Source organism: Oculina patagonica, chromosome 12, assembly GCF_052425735.1.
Source record: "Oculina patagonica isolate OP01 chromosome 12, crgOcupat, whole genome shotgun sequence".
NCBI lineage: Eukaryota > Metazoa > Cnidaria > Anthozoa > Scleractinia > Oculinidae > Oculina > Oculina patagonica.
The window spans coordinates 21434314-21454645 of NC_135769.1; the positions used below are offsets into that span (position 1 = coordinate 21434314).

Here is a 20332-nt window from a genome sequence, read left to right on the forward strand (position 1 = left end):
ACGGGAGAAACTGGGAAGAAAAAATCCAAATCGAGGCTTACTATTTAAAGGAAATGACGTCATTGTTACAGAGATTCCAAGATGGCTTCCCTGTTTGGAGCGAACGCTTTCTCAACACCAGTTGGACAAAGAATAGGTATTTCTAACGCTAGAATTTACTATTTATGTGCACTTTTGAAGTTTTATACTCCTTCTGTGTTATTAAAGCAGATATTTAGCCTATACACTGAATTTTGTTGACACTGAAATTGAAGGAGGTCTTGGATCGTGCCTTCAGTCACCGATCGATAGGTAAAATCTTCATGTGTCGTTTTTTCAGAGAAAGCCACCGATGGGAACCTTCCATCTGAAGACTGGGCCGCGAATATTGAAATCTGCGACATCATCAACGAAACTGATGATGGGTGAGTTCATTCTTACTAAATATCGTTTCTGATCCGTGACCAAGCATTACTCCTTTAATTTGCTACATTTCAAGAAAGCTTATAAGCTCTATGGGCTACTAACAGTAATTATGCAAGTTAAGCTTACAACAATGTCCAGAAGTTGGCTCCATGCAGACAGGCGAAATCATTAATAATATATGACAAGTATTACTATTTTTAATCTTGCTTTGTAATCATTTAACATGTATACAGGCCTAAAGATGCTGCTAAAGCAATCCGGAAGAGATTGTCAGGAAATAAGAACTTCAAAAGTGTTCTGTTGACTTTGACGGTAAGTGTCGTGACTGAAATGTACATGAGAATTGCTCGCACGTGCATTGAAATTTACCATTGTGGTCCTAGGAAGCCTTGGAAAGCTTGTATTCCTTTTCATGCTACCTAAATTTTAAACATTCTGTGACATCATCTTCTTTACACAGAGTATGATCATGAGCTAAATGATTTTTCTTTTTGTTTGTTTGTTTGTTTGTATTTTATAGAAAAGATCAATCTCTTGACAAAAACATTCATTTAACTTCATTCCATTTTTGTTTTTCTGTCTTTTTGTTAAATTATTTATCATGTTTTCACAAACTTGTCAATGTGCTTGAATGAATTATCATGATAAAACAATAATTATTCCAAAATATTATTTTCCTGTAAAACTATTTATTCATGTGTCCCATACTTAATCACTGATGGAATGTCTTGGAGGTTATATTTACATAGAAAATGTGTGCGATCTAAAGGAAGGGACTTGTTTTTTTTTGGTAAAGTCTTTTTACCCTGAGTGTTTTATTTTTTGCATTTCAGAGAGATTCATGACTAAATAATTATAATATGACTTGAAGCTTTCACTTTCGTGAAATTGAATTGTAAATGTAGGAACCTTTCATTTTGGTACTTGGATCATACATTTTATTTTTAGAACTGACTACAATTAAAAAAGCTAGACATACCAAACTTGAGGTCATCCTCAGTCTTGAGAAAGAGTGGTCATGTTCTCCTGTTTGATGTACTTGGACAACAAGGCTTTGAATGTTCACAGTGGGCTCGAAGTTAAGGAACCAAATGTAATTTATTTTCAAGGAATAGAGCAACATATAATCTCTTTTTATACAAGCAAACAAATAAATGAAAATAAAAACAGTGAATGAAGGGTTTTTCACAGTTTTGCAACATGGAAATTAGGCCAAGATCAAAAAAGGAGGGAAACAGGAGAGGAGGGACCCCCTCCTCTTGTTTTTTTTTTTTTTGCGCTGCCTTGCCCCAATACATGCAGCCAAAATGAAAGCTTGTCATTCATATAGTAGTGCTTACTGCTTGCAGGCTATCTTTCCCAGGATTAAAATAAATGACACTGGTTTGTGATTTGTCCAGTTGATAATTATAATGATTATTCACCCTTTAAAGGAATAAGGGTCTGATTGAACCTAGGCTCGATTTCCAGCCGTTCTGGGAGTCCGGTGGGTCATCCTCCTCCTCTGGTGTGGGGCAAGGAACGCGGGCTCACAAAACGGCTGGTAATCGAGCCTAGATTGAACCGGGAGAGTATAATGCCTTGCCTTCTGCAGCACAGCCTTGTACCCTCTCCGGGTCTAAGTCTGGACTTTTCAATCCATTCTTGTCTCCCAACAACGACCTACCTTTCTGTTGGAATTGGGGAAGGGAAGGAAAAGGGTATGAAAATCTTGTGACTACAGATCTTAGTAGCTATAGGTTGGTATCTGTATGACGATGTTATCAGGGCTCGAGACTAACTTTTTTGCTAACTAGCCAAATGGCTAGTGACAGTTCTGATTTCACTAGCCAAAACTTATTTTCTACTAGCCACAATTTTTAAGCATAGTTCTTCTTTTAAAGGGGGGGGGGGGGTTGAAAACAATGTGCGATAATGTTTAAACCTTGAGCCGTAAAATGTTCCTTAAATCTTCATGTTTTTTTTTCTTAAAAAATTGGGCTTTGTTCTTCACTATAAAAATTGTACATGTACATGCGTTTTTGTCAACTAGATTGTTTAAAGCTTCACATTCTACAGTTTACTTGTTACTTATATTCTCTGAGAGACGATTTTATTATAAATGCGGTTTCTTGCCACTAATGCCTGATTTTTTCACTAGCCATTTTGGCTAGTGAAAGGCCAAAACTTACTAGCCAAAACTGCATTTTTACTAGCCTTTGGCTAGTTGGCTACCGTTAGTCTCGAGCCCTGGTTATGCAAAAATCTTGTGTACTATGCTCCTTATAGTCTCCCCAATACTTTGGGAGGCTCTTCAGCTGCAATTTTATAAGATGGAAAGTGACCATTAAGTAGTGACCATGATTTAAACCTGTTTTGGTTTACAGGTGCTTGAGACATGTGTCAAAAATTGTGGCCACAGATTCCATGTGCTTCTTGCCAAGAAGGAATTACTGGATGAACTTGTAAAAGTTTTAAATCCAAAGGTAAGCCTTTACATGATCAAATATTTGATATCTTTTGTAACATTACACCTTAATTAGTTTTTTTTAACAATACTAACAGAACTTCAAGGAACCTTGTTGCAATGTTGCACCCTTAAGAGACATGTCATGGTTGCAACCTCATCTGATCAATGTTGCGACCAAGGGGACGTTTTGCTCATAATTATTACATTACACCTTAAAGATACATTTTGTGATGCTCACATGATTTGGTAACCCAAAGGGACATTTATTTTTGTGATGCTTACATCATGTATAAATTAAAAGCAGGGCATTATATGTGATACTTATCTGCTGTGGCAAAATAAAGGTGCATGTTGCAACACTTGGAATGCATGGACAAAGTTTCATTTTGCATAAGCCAAAGTGTTTCTCTTGGTGCATAGTTTCACTTACTGGAGGATTTACTGTGGTTTTGTGTTGTTTGTAGTCAAAAAGTATGCATGCTTAGAGTAGTTTTCAATTGAGTGTCGTAAAACCAAAACCAAAGTAATTAATCTGGCCAATCACAAAGGGCACAGACAATCGAGAGAACCAATCAAAACTTGAAGCAAATACATGTAGTTGACACGAAGCGTGAGAAATTTTTTAACCAATCACTAAGCGTAGTGAACGCAAAACCAAAGCAAACGCAAACTACTTTCGACACTCAAGTGAAAACCGCTCTAAAGCACATAGCCAATTAACTCTCTCTATAAATGACACCTTCGGGACCACAATTTTGTGTCTGTAACAGGGGTGTAGCTAAGAGAACACTTAGCCACTGAGCTCATTAACAATTATACCAGTTGGCTTTTCTGGCCTTGAAGGTTATACCTGCCAACCCTCACGCTTTAGGTGTGAGTCTCACGCCTGTGAGTTGAAAACTTTGATCTCACGCCAACTCACGCTTACGAACTAATTTCTCACGCCCAGTCGAAAAAATTAATGTGTCTGAGTTATTACAACCAAGAATGGCACACTTTCCAAAAATATGTGAACTCAAACCAATATGAGAAACGAAAACTCCATGTAAACTGATTTTATGACAATACTTTCCCCAAAATCTCAAAGTTTTGACCAGAAAAGTTAGCAAAACACGTCCTGGGACTGTGGTCGGAACGTTTTTCGGAATACTTCGGACATCTTCAGGATCTTCGGAAAAAAAAAATGGTCGTATCATCTCCGGAAATCCTAGCACTCTTAGGATAAAAATCTCACACCTTTGACCCAGAAAAAGTTGGCAGGTATAGAAGGTTCTAAGTAACTCTTTGTTTTCATGTCAAATTTCAGCTGGATTTAAGTTCTCTTTCAGCCAGTGAAATTAGCCTGCAGCTGGCTCTCTGACATAATACAGGAAGCTTGTTATAGCAGGAGTGAATTTACTTGGTTATCCTGTACTGCATTGCAAGAAATGAGAAATTATGTCTCTCCGTTATCTTATTTTCAGGCTAATCCTCCACAAATTGTCCAGGATAAAATTCTTTCCTTGATCCAAGACTGGGCTGATGCCTTCCGTGGCTCACCTGATCTAACTTATGTGCTGGAGACATACGAAACTCTCAAAGCACAAGGTTTGAAGATTTTGCTAATTAATGCAACACTCAAAGTGGGTGATTTTTGAAATAAAAGATTGTTGTCTTCTGTTAAATGGAGATTCGTCAGTTTGCTACATGTAAATCTCTTAACTTGCTCTTACAAAGATGTATGAGCCTGGGCTTATAACCAGCATTTTAAGGTAAAGTCTGCGTCGAGCCTAGTGGCCCATACAGTCCAGAGCTTATCCCGGTTTCTGTAGCGTGAAGCTACTAGAAAGTATCTTTACTCCCCTCCTGGATGTGATGCTGGTCCATTGCAGGGTTATCCCCGAGCATTAGTTTGCCAGTACCCATTTGTACACCTGGGTGGAGAAACGCAATTTGAGAGTTAAGTGTCTTAATTGCCTAACAACACACCACAATGACCCTGGCCGGACTCGAACCCAGACCTCTCAAACCGGAGTCAAGCGCGCTAACCATGAGGCCACTGCGCCTCCCCCAACAACAGTATTTTAAGGTACCCTGAAATTCATTTTGCAAAATTTTAAAAACAAGCATCACAACATGTAACCAATAACTTGCATTTTGAATAAATTAATTTTTACTGGTGTTACATTGGTCCACACCCGCCATTAAACTGGACATTCACTGACAAGTTATTATTGTTGTAATTTTGTTGAACCAGTAACTCACATGCAATGATGTAACCCTTACGAGATTCTTGAATCAAAAGGGTTAAGATCTTGAGAATACTACAAAGAACATTAATTTTGTTGTAGTAGAATATCTAATTATAAGTGAAAACAATGCTTTTGTGATGTACAGACTTAGAAGTGTTTTCTTCGTTGGTCTTTAGGTGTGGAATTTCCTGCCAAAAACTTAGATACATTGTCTCCAATCTACACACCACAGAGGGTAAGAAGCAGCGTTATTCAAACAGTGAACAAATTTAATTTTAGCAATTTAATTAATAAGCTATTAATCCCCAAACAAACAAGAAATACTTTTCTACCACCTTTTCACACCGTCCTGTAGATCACCTGTAAACTATCTAATAGTTGTCATATTTTCATTTTACCAGATTACAAGAATCAAAATGTAACAAACCATAACAACGAAGTTTGTTTAAAAGACTGCTAAAAACAATAAATAAACATTTAACATCAACGTTTGTGTAGTTTATAAGATACGTGTATCCTAAAACAGGGCTGTCATTAAGTTTTTAAGCAGCCATTACATTGAAGGTATCACCCATAGCATTTTTCTCTGTATGCAAGTGTAATGTAACACCAATCAACATCTAAACCCATAACATTGAGTGAACTCAGCCATAACATGTCACAGCCCTTTATGACAGCCCTGCTAAAACCAGTTGCAAGTCACAAATTTTGTATTTTAAATTATTCGGAGACTGTCTTATTAAAGGCACATGTGGGTTGGTTGTTGTCTTATCAATTCTAATGAGTAATGTTTTTATTTGGTCTCAGACACAACCAGAGCAACCAGCACCAGCACCATCAAGGCCGCCTGCTTCCCAGGTAATTTTTTTTTTCATGATTGAAATGGTATTTTATGGTATGGTATGGTACGTGTGGTATTTTATTTTGACTTGTTGATGTTGGGAGTGGTATAATAATGTTGCTTTCTTCAAATCTGGACAAAACATGGACCCCTGGCCCCCTTTGGTAGACTGCACCCATGAACCCCCTTTGGCACTTTAGAAACAAAATCTGGGGCGTAACTCACAGTCACTCATGGGATCATCACTGGGGACACAAACCTTCCAAGTTAAGACCATTTTAGTCGCCATGGCGACTAAAATTTTGAAGCTGGCGACTAAATTTGAACCAAGGTCGCCAGCCTGGCGACTAAAATTGAGAGGAATGATTGAAAGTATCAGCTTAATTTGGTGACTAAAATTTTTCACTGGCGACCAAAACTTGAGTAGTTGGTGGCCAAATGGCCACTGAGGAAAAAAATAAACTTCGAGGGTTGGGACAATATGGCTTCTCATCGTTTGTTTTGTCCCTGGTGACGGTCGTGCAAGATGAGTCGCGCCACATATTTCTTCCCTGCAGCATTCACTTCAACTAAGTTGGTTTACAAGTTTATGTAAAATGTACATTGTGGGATTAACTTGTGATTGGAGTCTTTATTCAATGTGCAGAACATCTTACTTGTAAAATCTATTCCTTCAAGAAGATCACAGGAAAAAAGAACCAAAGATACTAAGAAGAAATTTTACATGTACTTTGATAAACATGCCTAAAGAACACCAATTTCTTAAATCCTGGCCAAATTCCTGCTTGTGGTACTTTGTTTGATAGCATCTGGTCTCTTTCTTTGCAGCCTCCAGTTGTTTATCCACAGGGAGTCCAACCTGTTCCTGCAATGCAAGCACCCAGTGGTCCTGTGGTACCTACACCAGAACAGCTGGGGAAAATACGTTCCGAGCTTGATATTGTCCATGGAAACATCACTGTCATGTCTGAAATGCTAACAGAAATGACACCTGGACAGGAGGAAGCCGGGGATTTGCAGTTATTGCAGGTACAATTCAATGCCATTTTACCCATTCACTGATTTCCCTTTGCTTAAATCCCCACATTTCAGGAAATAACCATACCACTCTAAAGAGGGGTCACTGGAGGGGGGGGGGGGGCAAAGTTTCAACAGCCAAAGGTTTTGAAGAGAGTATGAAGCTTACATGAACATGCAACTGGAATATCGAGAGGGTAAGGGGTGTGGGAGGGGCGTGGAAGGGGGGTTGAAACCCGAATAAACCACCCTGTGGAAGAGTTATCAATATTTTCTCTGATTGTTCGATTACAGTTGACTCTTTCTGAGACAGACACCATCGGGACCGGCTCCGATCTAACTGCCCGTCTTAGAAAGGTGTCCGTCTTATAGGGAGTTTCATGTAGTTACAATAAAATGACTGAAAAATGGCAGAGGCAGGACCAACACCAGGTGTCCATCTTACAGAGGTGTCTGTTAAGAGAGAGTTTACTGTATCTCTTGGATGTGAATCAAAGTTATTCTCAGTACTTGGACAAAATGACAGACTAATGGTCAATTTAGAAATACATCACACATCTGTTCAAACATTGTTGAAGGAGAAGAAAGGGGCTGTGTTGAAGCCATTTAATATCAATCATCTACATATTAAATGTATTCATGAAACTTTTCTTTTATTGTAGGAATTAAATAGAACTTGTCGAGCCATGCAGCAGCGAGTTTTGGAGCTGATTGAAAGGGTAGCTAATGAAGAAGTAGTAGGTGAGTTATATCACTGAATTTCAATGCTTCTTGACAGCTTGTTACCTGTAGCAATTGACAGCCCAAGGCTCGAAAAAAATGCCATCTAGTTGTCCAAGGCAAGTACTGGTAACTTTCCATTCTTATTTGCCCGGGGGGTGGGGGGTGGGGCACTCAAAAAAGTTTTATACGGGGAGGCTCCGGCCCAAGCTCTTACCCCTTACCCTTTTATATACCATTTTCACAGAAATTGTACCCCTTTCGTATACCTTTTACTGAAAAAAGGTACCCCTTTCATATACCTAAAAGACATGGCATAGACTTATAACAGGACGGTTTCTTGTCATTTTCATGTTGCACTTTATAAATTAAAATAATACAGCCATAAAGTGCGTCTGTTCGAAATATTTTAATTCAAGGCCCTTTTAAAAACCTAAATGACGGATTTACATACCCTTTCATATACCGGGCGGAGCCTCCACGTATAGGCCATTATATGGAGTACCCCCCCCCCCCCTGGGGTATTTGCCTGCGGGGCAAGGGTCCAGGCAAATCATCAGCTCACTAAATCATAATCAAAGTGGTTATGAGCCACTGAACTCGGAAAACAAATTATTATGAAACAAAAGTAAGAAAAACCACTATCTTTTGCGTACAATGATTTGCCAAGAAGAAATCATTTTGAACTATCCACAGTTCAGTTCAATCCACTCAGCTTATAACATCTGAAAAAACAACAACACAAAAAGCGACTTTTTGTCATACATCTTGGTGTTTAGCACTGCCGGGCACCATCTTGGAATGTTGATTTCTTGTGTTCGAGCAAGATTTGAGTCTGTGAGTCTCCTGCACATGCATTCAGCCCATACATCCGTGAGCTTGGAAAGATAGCAACATAAGGAGAGCAGAAGGTTGTCAGAAACAAATGTATAACCTTTGTACTCCATTTAAAGTAATGTAGATGTGCTACAAGTTTTTGCCCAGTGCCGGACACAGTCGTGCACTCCCTCCCCCCTCCCTCCCCACCTGCTTCACAAGATTAATTATGATTAAAATTAATTTGATTTATTATTCAATTAAAATGTTTAACAGGAATCGAGGGAAGGAGTGAAGGAGGGAAGGAGTGAAATTGGCCCTCAACACCATACTCGAAATTTTCTGAGTTAAAAATGTAAACTAAGACAAGCAGGCAACTGTCCTTATAATAAAATAATAATAATAATAATAATAATAATAATAATAATAATAATAATAATAATAATAATAATAATAAATTAATAATAATAATAATAATAATAATAATAATAACAATAAAAGAGCTGCTTGTCCAAAAGGCAATCTGGAATATTTTTTTTCGTGCCTTGCAGCCATTCATAGCTACCTGACTGATGGCTTACTAAGAAGATTGCGACACTTTAACTTTATGGCATTCAAATTAACCTAGACATTTAACATTAATTTCTGTTGCATTCTTTCTTTCCCTCAGGCTTGCTGTTAAGTGTTAACGATGATCTAAATAATGTGTTTATTCGATATGACCGATATGAGAGGTTCAGACAAGCCACAACTAAGCAAGATGAACCATCTGAAGCACCCCCCGTACCCACACGACCTGCTGCTGTGGAGCCATTACCAGAGCAAACAGGAAGGATGACGACAGCTTGGCCAGCAAACTCAGCCAGGGTAAGATATTTTTGTTATGATCATTTCTCCGAGTAATACACAGCATCCTGTTTTCATCTCATTACTTGCCACACGTAGGCCACTTGTTTTAAAATTACGTAAACTATTATTTCTGTAACTTATCATCACTAGCCCTGTAGCCCAAGGCTGCTATTAAAACAGAAACTAACATTAAATTAAGAAATTAATGTCTTTCCTGTCAGCACAACACAAGTGCAATTTGTAGACTTGAGCACAGTCAAATTTGCACTTCTCTATTGTGCAGTTCCAGAAAATATATATGTACCCACCCCATATGAAAGGTCATTGAAAATTTCAAGGGGGTGGGTGGTTTCAAAAGCCAAAAATTTTAAAGGAAGTATGGAGCCTAGATGAAATTCTTGAGGGGTAGGGGGGATTCAAACCAAAAACCTTCTGTGGGAGGAAAATGGATATTTTTTGGAACAACACATTAGATTACTGTGTAGCATGTGTGACATGCTTGACATGTTGTGTGGCATGCATGGCATGTTGTGTGATATGTTGTACCGGTATATCCTGTGTGACATGTTACTGGATTTAATCTGCCACACCATTGCATTGTTGCATGACACTTTTTTGTGTCACCAGGTAGAACCAAAGCACTATCATCTGCTGAGTGACAGTGATCTGCAAACGCCAGACACAGCAGCAGATCAGGTTACCTCTCAGGTGACTGAGTGTATCTGTTGTGTGAAACTTAATAGTGGACTGGGGTTATTTGGTTTAACTGTACACATTAGCGTCAAAGTGGTCCACATGCACTACAGTAACTGTAGCTTAGCCCAGCTTCCTAAGCATAGTGGCTACAGGTTATGATTTTGCTACTCCCCAGCTGGATGTGATTCTGGTCCATCACTGGTTGCCCCGGCCCCCAGCAATTTTTCAGGTTGTCCTAACAGCTCCGCTGTGCCCATTTATACCCCTGGATGAGAGAGTGGCACTTTCAGTGCTCAAACAAAGTCCCACCTGGTCTTCTAGGGAAAGCAGATTTCTTTTGTTGGGCAACAAACTTTTATTCTTACTTGCCATTCAGCTTGATTTGTACTTGGCATTGTTGCCAATTTTGAACAGGGACCTGGCATTTTCTTATGGGAAAAAAGCAATGACCAAACAGTGAGAGAAACTTACACCCACCTCTTTGCTGCCATGACAGGGCCTCAGCACAACTTGATACTCTATCATCTTACTAGTCTAAATCCTTTTTACTGCTACCAAGTCTTTGCTGTATTTCGGCCAAAAAATATGAATACACTGTTAAGTGTGCAGATTATGAGTCAAATTTTTAAATCACTAATTACATATACTAGCCCTGGCTACATAACTTTTAGACAAAGTTAAATGATTGTGATGTTGGTAAATAACATTACAGATGGAATACCAATTTTAGTGTATTTGTTTACATTTAGACTCCAGGAACAGTGGAAACACCTCAACCAGTGCCACCAGTACCAGCAGCTGGGTAAGTGCTTGTTGCAGTATTTTATTGTGAAATCAAACTTGTTAAAAGCAGGCACCCTGTAGAGCTTATTGTGTTAATGAATAAGCTAAGAAGAGATGTTCAGTATGGAGGTCTGGGTCAAGCCAAAGTATCCCATACCACCAGGCCCCAGTTGTGCAAAGGGTGGATAACGCTATCCACTGGATAGTGATTTATCTGGTTGATAGCGTTATCCACCCTTTAAACAACTGGGGCCAGGTGTGTAGGGTTTCTGTGGCATAATGTAGACTAGGAATATTGCTACTCCGACTGGATTGGAAATAAGTTAGTCCGATGCAGGCAAGTCCATCCAAAGGGTGTCAGTAAAGTGCCTATGATAGGCTAGAAATGTAGTGCTTGTGTGTGGCCAGGATGATGACTGTGTGTCCACTTAGGAGAAGTGTGTGATAATGGGTGGTTAAAAGTGAAGTGTTTCTGTGTGGCTTGCACCATGAGTGATTGTCCACTGAGGGGAGGTTTATGTCCATTGGATGCAAAACATACTGTAGTGTTTGGGTGTGGCTTGGACCATAACTAAGTGCCACTTGCAGAAAGAAGAGAGGTGCCCAAAATTAAGCAGGTTGTTGGTACCAGTTTAACTGTAGTGCCATATCTTATAATACACTTCATGCCTTCTTTATTTTGTTCCCCAGTGCCGGAGATTCATTAATTAGTTTTGATGATGACCAGACTACTCCTTCCCAGGCTGCCTCAGTCAATGCCATGACCTCTCAGGTTCAAGCCATGAGTAAGTACTACCCTTGATTCGATGCTGGATTTAATAAATGCCAATTAATGCTCCAGTGTTATAAAGTTAAGTGAATGGGAGTATTTCGACTTGCCACTTGATGGGATGCTGGTCCATCTCCCCAGGGGGGTACTCTGGCTTGTAAATGACGGGGAGGATCGAATGGAGGCAAAATTCAGGACCCAAAAAAATCCCTAAGTCTTCCGACATTACCCAAAAAACTCCCTGAACCAAAAATAACCCCCAAAAAAATCCCTTATCAAATTGCCAGGAGGTGCAATAAAATAACACAAAGAACGCTTGTTTTGTTTTATTCATCATACCATAAATACGCCAAGGCCGCGCCAAGGAACATTAGTTTGTTTTTAATACCCAAAAAATCCCCTATCTAAATCAAGATACCCAAAAAAATACTTGCCAAATTTTCCAACCCCCAAAAATCCTGGAATCGAAAATTTCAAACCCAAAAAAATCCTTCGATCATCCCCGTCATTAACAAGCCGGAGTACCCCCCCCCCCCCCCCTGGGTCCATCTCTGGGTAACCCCTGCATTAAATTTGACAGTATTTATTTTTGTGATGGGAGGCGCAGTAGCCTTATGGTTAGCGGGGACGTTCCGGGTTCGAGGGTTGGCCAGGGTCACTGTGTTGTGTTCTTGGGCAAGACACTTTACTCTCATAGTGCCTCTCTCCACCCAATTTAATGGGTACTGGCGAAATAATGCTTGGGGGGTACCCTGTCATGGACTAGCATCCCATCCAGGAGGAGAAGAAATATTCCTAGCTGCTTAATGCTATCAAAACCAGGATTTTGTACTGATGTTGAAATCACACTTTCAAGGACAGGCTATTTCTGCTTGTCTAATATCAACCTTACAACTAGATACGATTACCATGCCAGAGCATCAATCACATGCTGCTCTTCTTTTATTCATGATAATAATTAACAATTAGACTACGAGCCTGAGTTTTCTATGAGCAAATAGTCAACGAGGCGCAGCCGAGTTGACTATCGCTCATAGAAAACGAGGGCGAGTAGTCTAATTGTTTTAGTAGAAACTCTAAAGGATTGCTATCCAAAACCTACAATATTGTGCACTTTGAAGACAAAAATCAAGAAAATTTACCGCTAAAGAGCTACTCGCGTGCGCGACTGTTTTCTATCGGCGAATAGAAAACAGTGGGAGAACCAATCAGATTCGTGGATTCCAATAGAACACAGCTGAGTTTCTACTAATTCATAATAAAACAATAAGTATTAAAATGTGATTAGCCAATGTTGTTTACATTAATTCTAAATGTGGTGTCTTGACTTATTTGTTTAACCAGACATTGGACCTGCTGCTACCGACCAAGATGATGAATTTGACATGTTTGCCCAGTCACGAAAAAGTACATTTGATGAGAGTAGAAAAGGGTGAGTTCTAATCACAAAATGTTTTTTTAGGCTAGTAGACAAAACTTATATTTTATGTATTATTTTGGCCAGCTGTATCGAGACTGTTCACGACTTTAGGGTCTTGAAGGGGTTTGGGAATCAAGGACTTTCAAGGGCTAAAAATGCACAGAGTTCCAAGACGGACAGAATAGCGCTTCAAGGCTCCCTCACATTGCATCAGTGCTCCACCAACTAAAGGCTTTCGAGCTTTAGTTTTACCTAATAATTCTTCTGTTTTACCTGTAACAGACATGTTTATTTATTTATTTTTGTATTTTTTTGTCACAGTGGTTCATCTTACACAGATAATCTTCAGCCATTTGATCGCTCGATTGCTAGCAGTATGTCTATTCAAAAGCCAGATCCAACACAAGCAAATAAGGTAGGTGTGAATTTAGTGACATCGCTTAATTATACTGCAAGTGGGCGTCACAATGTGCAACAATTTCATTACAAAGTTTTCGATTTTAGATACCATTTCTCACCCTAAATTCCTCCCCCCCCCCCCCCCACCCACCGAGGGACGTCTCGATTACATTAACAAATTCCATACTTGAAGCATCTGATTGGTTGTCGCTTGGCGTTGAATTTTCACGTGCAGTTACAACCAATCAGAAACAATACACGGATCTCCATAGAGCTACGTCATCACTATGTAGAATCTCTGATTGGTGGTTGCTTGGTTTTGAATTTTCACGTGCAGTAACAGCCAATCAGAGACAACAGACGGGAATGAACTGAAGACGTAATAAGAGCCGTTCATTTAATCAGTTCGCTACCTTTAAAACAGCTTCATTTAGTATTACCATTCTTTTTCTACAAGATGATTTGTTTTGATGTACTGTAATGGCCAAATCACTTTATTTATCTTTAGTGTAATATTGCTGAGGATTTTAACTAAATGAAGACTTTTACTTTTGTATTTTTACAGACAGAAGAACCAAGGTAAGAGAAAACCTTTTTCTGTCTGAGACATTCTCGTCCCCATAACCCTTTCATTTCTCTTAGCCGGCTGGGCCTTGGCACCAGAAAACGAAGTGCTCTGGGACACAGGATTTTTGAATTAATTCAATTTTTTTTTGATCGCCTGTTTGAAAGAAAGAATTCCTCAGGCGGAAGTCAAAAACGCAATGACTCCGTCATACATTCATTTAAAACATCGTGACTGCATACATGAAGACCGGAAGTCAGTAAAAGCTTGTGATTGCAATATCAAAAACGAAACTCGAACATGTCTACTGGTGTCTAACTGAAAGTGATTTATCTTTGTTAGTGCAATGGATGATATAGAATCGTGGCTAAACGTTACAGAAACTGACGTGGTAAGTACAGTTCATATTTGATTTTTTTATCCTTTTACCCCCTAAGGAAAATGTTCTTTTTTCGTAAATTGTGACCTCTCATGCGAAAACGTACACTATCGCTTTTCCGTTCCTACACGGAAAACCGTGCACGAGCCGTTCATCATCCGTTCCGAAAAAATTACCATCCGTGCGCACGGCTAAGGTCATCCGTTCCGAAAAAATTTCCATCCGTGCGCACGGCAAAGGTCATCCGTTCCGAAAAAAATTCCATCCGTGCGAGTGGCTTGAGTCAACTGTTCAGTAAAAATTACATCCGTGCGAGCGGGAAAGGTCATCCGTTCAGAACTGTACATCCGTGCAAGCGGCTAACGTACGCAAGTTCACGTTGCGAAAATTAAAATATATATATAAAGCATATATATAGTAAGTTTGTGTTTCGATTTTCCGTATTACAGTGCTCGATACATATAATTAATTAATAATAATTAGTAACCATATAATTTATGTATGATACACCATTTGAAGTGTGTTGATCAGTATATGTTGAATTAAACAAATAAAAAGAAAGTCACAGCTTTTATAATTGGTTTAAAACGTTAAAAAGAGAAATATTAAAAAAGTTGTTTCTCTCTATAGTAGGTATACCCTTAAAACTATAGGTTATTGTGCAGATCTCTGTGAAGTGGTTATTTTTCGTTATGTTACATAACACACAATTTATTTATCAGGCAAAAAATTTCCAAAAGTTATAGGGGTGGTCAATCATGTCACATATAGAGCGTGGTACAATTTTATACTCTCAAAATGCTGATCTCTCCGAGACAAGTTCGGGGTTACAAATTCAATTTATTTGGACTAATATTGACCAAGTTATGACATTATATCCCAATTGGCACTCTTTTGGGTTAAAGGATTAACTAAATTGCCGTTTAATTTAGGGTAATGTTGTGTTTGGAAGTTCGGCACATTATACGACACTTTTTATGACCTGAGCAGGGTCGTTCATTTTTTTTCCACAGCTACAAAATGAGTTTTTCGTATCTTCATGGGGTTACTTTAGAAATACTCGACAACCCAGGGGGATACTTGGACATATCAGTTTATTACTTACTGCAAGCCAAAGATATTCCTTTTGGTTTTTCCCAATCAGTCGATTAGATCTATATATTGTTCTTTGTTTTACAGGCCAACGCAGAAGCTGCTGCAGCCCAACAAGCTGCCGATGGAGACACGTTAACTACTTCAGGTTTGTAAATCTTAGTAGTAAAGGGGGACGGTATTGAAAGTAGCCAATCAAAAGGCGTACTGCACATGTGACCAAAATGGGTTAATCAATAGGTGTCCATGATGGCGCTAGAATGGCATGCAAGAATGCAGCCTACTTATTGGCTCAGTTTGGACACGTGCGCCTAACACGGCACTTTTGTTGGCCACTTCCTATGTCGTCCCGCTTTGCTACTTATCTTATCAACTACAGAGTAAAAAAAATAAATTAATGCATTGAATACTGCACATCGACTGTCCTGTTCGTAATTTGTTACATTCTCGGAAACGCCTGCCATGCAGTCGTACGCTTGCTCTTAAGACAGTTCGTTTAAAGTAAATTTGTTGATTGTGCTGTGTCTGTATTCCTTTTTAAAGTTGTCTCATTAATTTCCCTTTCAGAGTTTGACGAGTTCCTTGAGAACCGTGCAGCAGCAGGCGGTCAGCGGACTGGCAGTGTAAAATCAGGCGCCAACCGGCCAAGACAGAGACAGATGCAGATGGAAAGCCAAGCTGAAGACGAGATGTTCGGCTTATGATTCACTTGTATAAACACTTTAAATTCTTTTTTGAAACTTTAAGTTTTGAACATTGGAAATGTCGCCTGTTGTAAACGGGCCCTGCAATCAGATTGTGGATTTCTGTTGCGTAACATGGATTTTAGTTATTGGCGCTACTTGAGTATCGTCTGGCCACTTTTACAGTCGTCCTCCGGAAAGTCAGGCAATGCTTCACTTGGTGTAACATTGTATCACGCAACGCTTCATTTGGTGGAACATTGTCTCACGACAGGAAATCTGTTATTCCACGCGTTGCCTGAAGCCCCCCATGTGCCTCGTAAAATAGTTATACATGCTTTCCTCTAATCTACCGTGAATATTCTATGACTGACTGGAAGTCGCGCTTACCCGCATGCCTGTGCCTAAATCAGTCGTAGGATATTTCTCGGTATACAACTTACGATCGTTGTATAATTAGTGACCTACAGAGGCGCACAGGTCATTTAATCAATGTACCTTAAACATCAGGCCGCAGTTGTTCAAAGCGTGGACAACGCTATCCACCGGATAAATGACTATTCTGTGGATAGAGCATTATGTTTTGTTAAGACTGGTCAATAGCGTTAGCCACCCTTTGAACGACTGGCCCAGCTTATCTTCTACGGTAATAATGATACAGTATTGCATTTAAATGCTATAACTACAATTGTGATTGGCTGGAATCTCAGGTGGAAATCAAGATGTCTGTGATCGAGTGAAGTGCGCTGGTAACTTTAAATTAATATGTAGCAGTAGAAAATTATCATTAATTCGACGACGTTGGAATTACATTATTAGGCAAAAAACTAATTTAATTGTTATATTAACATGCACATTTAAAACATTGTCTGTAGGGGTGACCTCATTTACTCAGACGGTAGTGATATTGTCGGTACAAATTTTGTCCAGTTTTTAAACGGTATCTTGAATTAGCAGGTTTGCAGCCAGCCATTATCATAATGACGTGGAAACTGTATATTAGCACTGTTAAGAATTATCTTTATGGTTCGTGCATGCAAGAAATTCATTTAGCGCAATGACTAAAATTGTCGACGAAGAGGTAAAGAAGGCTGTGTCATTGAGTTTTTTTGTTGCTTAAATGGTGACGTTTTTGTTAGAAGATATGTTTGATGGAAAAAAGAAAAAAATCTTCCTCTGTAAACATATGTTTGACAGCTAGGAAAAGAAAAATTGGAAACCACAGGTTAATGTTTCCATTCTCACATTAGACAAAGTGTGCAAATGTTAATGTTAAAGGAGTTTAATGTAATACTTATTGTTTATAAATGGACTCCACTCTTTGTTATTGTATGAAATAAGATCATAGGTGAATGAGCAGAAGAAATCATATAAAGAAAAGGAAAACTCAGATATTTATAGACTGCAGGCAGTATCTCGTAGCTACGCATGGACCGTAGAGCCACAAGGAAAAACCGAGGTAGAACACAACACGGAAGGGTCTCTCGTTCGTGACATTCCTGTACGATGGAAGAGGTACTGCTTACGGTCTAGATAATTAGCCTTAGGTTTCGTCTCGCGATTGTAAAATAAAAATTTCATAATATCTAATTATATTTAGAGGATCAATTATACTATACACGTTTGCGCTAAAGGAACACCTGATAATATTGTAGTTCGTTCATGGCATTGTGATGTCTACTATGTAGACAGGTCACAGTGCCGTGAAGGTTTTAGACAAAAGGTTGATGTTATCCAGCTAGAAGAGGGGCTGGAAGCTTAGAAGAAGTCTTCTCGGAAGACTCATTTATGGTCGTGCGGCGAAGAGGCGTATATGCGGTGCGCGCGGGTTGTTAAGCTTGAGGTTCGCGCTAGTGGTACGCATGCCGGCCTTTCATTCGAGATTCAGCCATCAAAATTTAAAAGAGGCACCGTCGTGTTTCGTTAAGCACAAAAACGCCTCGATCATAGGAAAACCAATTACAATGGTCAGCTGATTTTATATAACACCAATCGACAAAGTAGGAAGTGAAGTGAAGATGACTACTGATGCGAGGATGGAATCCAAAGTGGATAACAATACGAACAAACGACTGAAAAAGTAAAGCTTACTCTTTCAAGCTGGAAGCGAATTTCTCTAACTCGATGTTGAATTATGCGAAGAATAAGTTTCGCTGTGTAGTTTAAGGCTTAAGATTATTAAAGATCTTTTTTCATTGAAAGTGCTCACGTCCTCCGCTAAACGACATATTTCAGTTCCCTAGTCTTGGTATTTGGTAATAATAATCTTTTCAACACCAAGGTTTTTTAAGCATGAATTTATTGTGAGTTACTTCATAGATGCATCTGTTTTATTAGGAGATTATTTAAGAAGACTGACAAGGCTTGAAAAGCAGCTTAATTTTTTTTTTCAATGAAATAAATAACTGTCCAACAATCACCGTGACGTTAGCATTCTTTGTGCGATGACGTGCCACTTAGCACAAGCAAGGTCCTGGGAAGGAGTTAAATCGAAGATTAGTTTAAATCTAGCTAATCAAATCAACGCTTTCAAAATTCCTTGAAAGGGATTTTAAAACAGTTGATTTAATTCGTTAGGTTTTTTAATTTCCGTTTTTAAGATTTCGCCAATCGAATCATGTGTTCCCAGAGTCACTTGTTCCTCCTGTCCCAGGTTTTGCCGGCTTAGAGGGACACGTGGCTCTGAACACTAGCATGACTTATCTACACCAGCGAGGTAGCTGGGTAAAACGCACCCAGACAGCCCCCAGATAAGACGCCCCCCCCCCCCCCAAAAAAAAAAAAATAATAATAATAATAATAAGCATATAGAAAATAATTGATTCACGTAAGAAAACAACTCCCCTCAAAGAAAAAATACTGGTTGTATATTTCTCGTTCTTAACCTTTATTATGCTAAGCCCGGATTTTTCCGGGATTTGGAGGAATGGCCATTCAACCACTTGTGACGTCGCCAATTTACACGTCAGCAGATTGTTGTAATGTGCAACTTATAGAGGTTGGATATTTCTTTCCACAGGACTATCCTTTTTGAATATCGACTGCATTCTGACAGAGCTAATCGAAAAAACGTGATAAGTCAGTTTGGTGTAAAATTTGTGGTAAAACAGGCCAGTACTTTATCATGGTCTCCTTTCCAGGCATTTCCAGTCAGTACAGAGTAGAAGGTAGAGAGAATAAGAAAGCAGAGAAAAAGGAAAAGGAACGGAGCAAGGGAAAAAATGGCATTATGCATGCGCCCAAGTAAAATGCTTTACATTTTTACATGGAAACTTCATCAAAATCTTACTGCAGTGTGAGATTCATTTTTAACAAAGTTTTTAAAAAAATACCGTAGCGCCAAAAAAATCAATTTAATGATTAAAAAACGTGTTTTTGAGTAATTTCAGCATATGAAAGGTTAAAACGTGCCCTACCAAAGGTTCTAGAATAGAAGCAAACATATTCCACGTAAAAATCCCATGGGCGTTATGTCGGGACCATTTTGTCTTGGGGGCGTTATGACCAGCATGGCAGCATTCACCAGAGATAGTCAGTGCGCTCAGTAAACTATGTAAACACCCGCTTATTAACAGCTTTTCACTTCCAGCCGCTGGTCCTTCTCGCTTAGACGCTAAAGTAAACAATTAGCACCTTTTAAAGACGCATAATATGTCAAATGAGCTACGGAAAAATATGCGTCTGTAGTTTTATGCGTTAATGAAAGAAGGGGCGTGATACACTGCTGATACTGATGATTTTAGCTGTGCGTAAACTACAGAGGAAATGTCAGGAGCAGAATGTCGGCCTCTACACCACATCTGTGGACCTGACCAAGGCCTTCGATGCAGGAAGATCGTGTCCAAGTTCGGTTGCCCTGACAAGTTTATCTCTTTGGTTAGGGAGACTACGACGGCATGCAAGCAAGCGTCCAGGATGATTGCGAGCTCTTAGCACCATTCCCTGTAACAAATGGCGTCAAACAAGGTTTCGTCGTGTTGACCCCTACTTTGTTCAACATTACGTTCTTTGCAATGATGTCTGATGCTTTCCGCGACCGCGATATCAGTAGTCTTCGGAAATCTTCCGAAATGATCGGGAATCGTCGGAAAATGGCCGAAAACGTCTTGATAATTATACAAAACAAAATAATATTGGCATTTTTGGAGTCGTTTTTGTTTCTTTCTGGATAAAATTTACTGTTACAGTGAAGTTTTTACTGTTAGTGTTAAAATGTCT

The 20332-nt window shown here is 39.2% G+C and overlaps 1 protein-coding gene across 2 annotated transcripts; it reads left to right on the forward strand.

Moving 5' to 3' along the window:
• Positions 1-2: 2 nt before the first annotated feature.
• LOC144633663 (TOM1-like protein 2) lies at positions 3-18533 on the forward strand. 2 transcript variants are annotated; one of them, XM_078492508.1, is made up of 19 exons: positions 3-136; positions 320-404; positions 639-717; positions 2772-2870; positions 4318-4441; positions 5262-5320; positions 5893-5943; positions 6755-6955; positions 7606-7684; positions 9150-9346; positions 9956-10036; positions 10774-10826; positions 11498-11592; positions 12921-13008; positions 13318-13411; positions 13961-13974; positions 14303-14351; positions 15519-15579; positions 15999-18533. In XM_078492508.1, the coding sequence occupies exons 1-19, from the start codon at positions 82-84 to the stop codon at positions 16133-16135; spliced, it is 1701 nt and encodes a 566-aa protein (XP_078348634.1). In that variant the 5' UTR covers positions 3-81; the 3' UTR covers positions 16136-18533. The 2 variants fall into 2 exon arrangements, with proteins under 2 accessions (XP_078348634.1, XP_078348635.1); XM_078492509.1 differs by lacking the exon at positions 9956-10036.
• Positions 18534-20332: the final 1799 nt, after the last annotated feature.

Coding starts and splice junctions, on each gene's coding strand:
- LOC144633663 (XM_078492508.1), top strand. CDS start 82: ATGGCTTCCCTGTTTGGAGCGAACGCTTTCTCAACACCAGTTGGACAA. Junction 10,037..10,773: donor CAGATCAGGTTACCTCTCAG/GTGACTGAGTGT, acceptor GTTTACATTTAG/ACTCCAGGAACAGTGGAAAC. Junction 15,580..15,998: donor AGACACGTTAACTACTTCAG/GTTTGTAAATCT, acceptor TTTCCCTTTCAG/AGTTTGACGAGTTCCTTGAG.